The sequence below is a fragment of the Microtus ochrogaster genome, chromosome 16 (genome assembly GCF_000317375.1).
Source record: "Microtus ochrogaster isolate Prairie Vole_2 chromosome 16, MicOch1.0, whole genome shotgun sequence".
Taxonomy (NCBI): Eukaryota; Metazoa; Chordata; class Mammalia; order Rodentia; family Cricetidae; genus Microtus; species Microtus ochrogaster.
In genome coordinates this window covers 6,192,070-6,196,240 of record NC_022018.1, presented here as the reverse complement: position 1 = coordinate 6,196,240, position 4,171 = coordinate 6,192,070, and the positions used below count along the sequence as shown (strand labels likewise).

Below are 4,171 nucleotides of genomic sequence, written 5' to 3'. Positions count from 1 at the left end.
TCCTCCTTATTTTCTCTGTAACTGCCAAGGTCCGTTTTCCTTAGCCACCCCCATGGGGAAATAACTAAGGGTTTCCAAACAACACATCTCATTTCTATCTAGTCGGAAGGATGTGTGTGTGTTGTATTGTGTTTATGTGTTTTGTAGAAAAGTAAATAACTTAAAACCCTTCATTGTGTTTTATGCATATCTTCCTTTATGTATATCTCTACACATGCAAATGATTATAATTAGTCTTCCACACATTGCGGCTAATAATTTATAAAGTATTACAAAATATAGAAAATATTAAAGGTATTTCACATTGAACAAAGCTAAGATGCACTAGTTCAAACATTTCAGAAAGACCTTTAACAGTTGTGCAGACTCTCCTGTGAATCTGAGTTTACAGATATACTTTGTTCAGTTAGTGAGCGGCTGATAGCTGTCCACCCTCTGCAGAAGTGTATCTGAGTATCCAGGAGAATAGTACCTGAAAAAGAAAATCTGCTATCAGACATATGGAAATTTTTCATACAGCAGGCAAAAAATGGTCTAAACAAAAACTTATTGAAATAACTTCTGGGGCTGGTGAGGTGGCTCAACCAATAAGGGCTCTTGTTGAGTCCATCCCTGGAGCCCACACAGTAGGAAGAGAAAACCAACCCTCCAGGTCTGACCTTCACATGCATGTATTGTGCACATATGTGTGCACACATAAACACATGGAAAATGTTTTGAAATAGATAATCATGGGTGAAACTTCACATATGTTCCTGTGATGCTTATACATAATGTTAGAGCATGAGAAGAAAGAGAATCCTCCTCATAATGCATCAAATTGTAAGGAGATATTGTCCAAGCACATTCCTTCAATCCAGCGGTAATATTTCAGAGACTTCCTTCTTACCATACCAAGTGAGTGAGGGTACTTCAGGATAATAGCTAATAAGTGTCTTCTGTACATTAGACCATACAGCCTATGATTGCTAATCAGTTTCTGAATTCCAATTACCTTAGAAATTATGTCTTAAAATGCAGCCTGATCAGAAACAGACATAATTCATGTTGTAAACAGTTGAAAAATGATTTGTAAATACCCATTTTATATAAAATAGAAATTTAACCATCTTCATTGGTTCTGGGACATATATAGTACAATACATTTACATTTCTAGACTTCTCAATTGAGTATCATAAAATACTTAGTATAAAGTCTTAAATATATGAATAGTGTATATAAACAGTGATGCACTACAGAAAGAATTTTCATTTACATAAAAAAAGCTAAATAAAACCTAGTAGGTATTCTAATGTAGAAATGGATTTAAAAATTGTACATGCTTCCACAATGTATCAGGTTAAGGTGGACAAAACAGAGGTATATTTTAATAATGTCTTTGTTCATAATTAAAGTCAAACAGAACACACACTACCTAAGAAGCTCTTTTAGTGGATGTTTTTCCTCCTGCACTCACATACGTATACACAGAATTGAAAACTAAAATAAGACAAAATTTTAGCTGGGCGTGGTAGCACACACCTTTACTCCTACCAGGAAGTAATGACGCGTGGATCTCTGTGAATTTGAGACCAGTCTAGTCTACATAGAAAGTTCCAGACCAGCCAAGACTACACATGTTAAGACCTTGATTCTGTCTCAAAAAAAATTATCATCAAAAGATGAAAAAGGCCACCTAATCTAGAAAAATCCATTTGAAACTGGGTTTGCGGTTCTGGCATTGCAGAACTGTCCGTTGTCTCCCTCCCTGAGTCTGAGTTAGTGCAGATGTTAAGACTGGTCTTGCTTTCACTGGCATCTCATAAATGTGTCAGCACCAGACAGGTAGCTTTATAGAAATGTTAGGAGGCAGGACTTTAAAATCTTTAAAATGTGCTGCTTAAAATGATAGGCACTAGTCTGAAGAACACTAGAAATATGGCTACTATGTTTAAGAAACTAAATTTTTAAAATTTAACTTCAGAACTGACAAATCTACTATAGGAAAACACAAAAAATGAGTTTGGGATCATTTGTGAGTCTTCTTTTTCCAATGTAAGTTTTATATGATCTGAATTTAACCTAAGTATTTCCAATGAGATTTACTACCTGAATTAAGATATGCTAGAAGTAACAAAATACACAAATGTAAAATAACTCACTAATTTTATATTGATTACTAGTTGAAATTATATGGTTTAGATGTTTGGGTTGTTTTTTTAAAAAAAAATCATCAAAATTTATTTACCATTTCATTTTACTTTCTTAAATGTGACTACCAGAAAACTAGAAATTATAGATGTGGCTCTTACTATATTATTACTGGCCATTGTTATTTTAAGAGTCTCAGTAGATCAGTTAGGATGTGCAGATCACTCTTGAGGCTTTGCTAGATTCACTTCCAAGCTTACTGTCATTGCCATTTTTCCTTCCCCAAAGACCTCTGAGACTTCACTGTCCCTAGGACTCCCCGTCAAGAAAACGTGCTCAAATATACCCACATTCCTTCACAGCAGAGTGGGGGCAACATTGCCCCCTTCTCATGACTACATACTGACCTCACAAGTGTCTCAAAATATAGACCCAGAAATAAGCAGATCAAGTTACATATTTCCTGTGAGAAAGCCTCATCCCAGCTACTATGGTGCTAAGGATTCAAAACAGCTTCCTATTAGGAAAAACTATATAATTCCGGCTCAGCCATGAAAGGCATTTTAAATATAACAGAATAACTTTATTTTATAATTTCTTGCTAGATGTTTATCATAAAAAACAACAAAAATAAGGAACAAAACATTACTATATAGTATCTGTAATACGATTATAAAATTAAATTTTATTTGCCTAATAAATCTTCTTAATCTCAAGAGGAAAAAAAATGAGAATAGAGATACTCCAAAAGGGACAATGAGAAATCTGACTGAAGTCTTACTAATACAAGCCCTTTGACGATCATGTCATTTAATTCTAATGTTATGAAATATAGGTAATAATATTTACAAATACAGACATTCTAGTTTAAAGAATTTAAATAATTGTCTTTAAGGTCACACAGTAAATAATTAGAACTGAGATAGGCATCTCGGTCTGTCCAAGCACATGACCTGAGCTATCATCAAAGAGCCATAGAAAAAAACCAGTGAGAAATTCCTTCTAGCTATCAGTCACTGCAACTCCAACCTAGCTCAGGTGGCCTTTGATCCCAGGGGAAGCAAATCAACCTTTCCGCAGGCCACAAGGAATTTGGATGACTCTAGTCTTGGCCTTGGGGCTTGGATCTGGTGCCTTACTGGTAAATTGCTGGAACTGTCCCCACAACACGTGTGCCCCAAGGCTCCTGTCCTGAGAGTGGGCAGAGATCCAGAAGGCGAGTTCAGAGCATGCCCTGTGGCCAGGGAGTGGGGCAGACCTAGAGCACGGGTCCTTCGAGAGCCTGTCCAGATCGCTTTCCTCCTATAACACCCACTTGTGCTAGAAATTAAAATTAAAATTGGAAGGAACTATGAAATGACTATCAGGCTGATGTTGTCATAAAAATAATTAGTCCTAAAACAGTTGTCACCAGCTGAGTTTTGAAAAATAGTTACCTGTAAAAATGAAACCATTTTGAAATTTTGTTTATTTTCACAGTGCTTTAAAGATGTTCATTAATATGATTTTAGAGCACCTAATGCTTTTTTAAAAACCAGAAAACTGAAAAGTTTGGCTAGCTAAAATCCTCATGAAAATTAGATGGTTTTTAAAATGAAATTTCAGCTGGGCATGGTAGTACACGGCTTTAATTCCATTACTGAAGCAGAGGCAGGTGATCTCTGGGAGCTTAAGGCCAGTTTGATCTGCAGAGCCAGTTCCAGGAAAGCCAGGGCTACTCAGAGGAATCCTGTCTCAAAAACCAAAATAATAATAATTGGAACATTAAAGCATAGAATTTAAGGATTTAAATTTTTAAGTATTTTAACAAAGCACTAGATTAAATTCTATGACAGTTTTTTTTTAATTTCCACTATTTCTTAGTTAAACTGTACCTAGAAAGGGAAAAAGAATAAATTTTTTTCAAAAAAAAAGCAACAGATCATTCTGTTCTAGAGATCTTTAGCTTCCCTTTTGTTTTCTCCATTTTTATTTTATTTTGTTTCTTTTTTTGTTATTGTTGTTTGGTTTTTTGAGACAGGGTTTCTCTGTAGCTTTGGT

At 35.2% G+C, this 4,171-nt stretch overlaps 1 protein-coding gene across 2 annotated transcripts in view; it reads right to left on the bottom strand.

Annotated features, from left to right (window-relative positions):
- Positions 1 to 176: 176 nt before the first annotated feature.
- The window catches only part of Spag6 (sperm associated antigen 6), a 59,961-nt gene continuing 55,966 nt past the window's right edge, over positions 177 to 4,171 (bottom strand). For both annotated transcript variants that reach the window (XM_005354665.3, XM_026782828.1), the window contains one exon: positions 177 to 472. In XM_005354665.3, the coding sequence (XP_005354722.1) occupies positions 403 to 472 (70 nt within the window). In that variant the 3' untranslated portion in view covers positions 177 to 402. The remainder of the gene's footprint in view (positions 473 to 4,171) is intronic.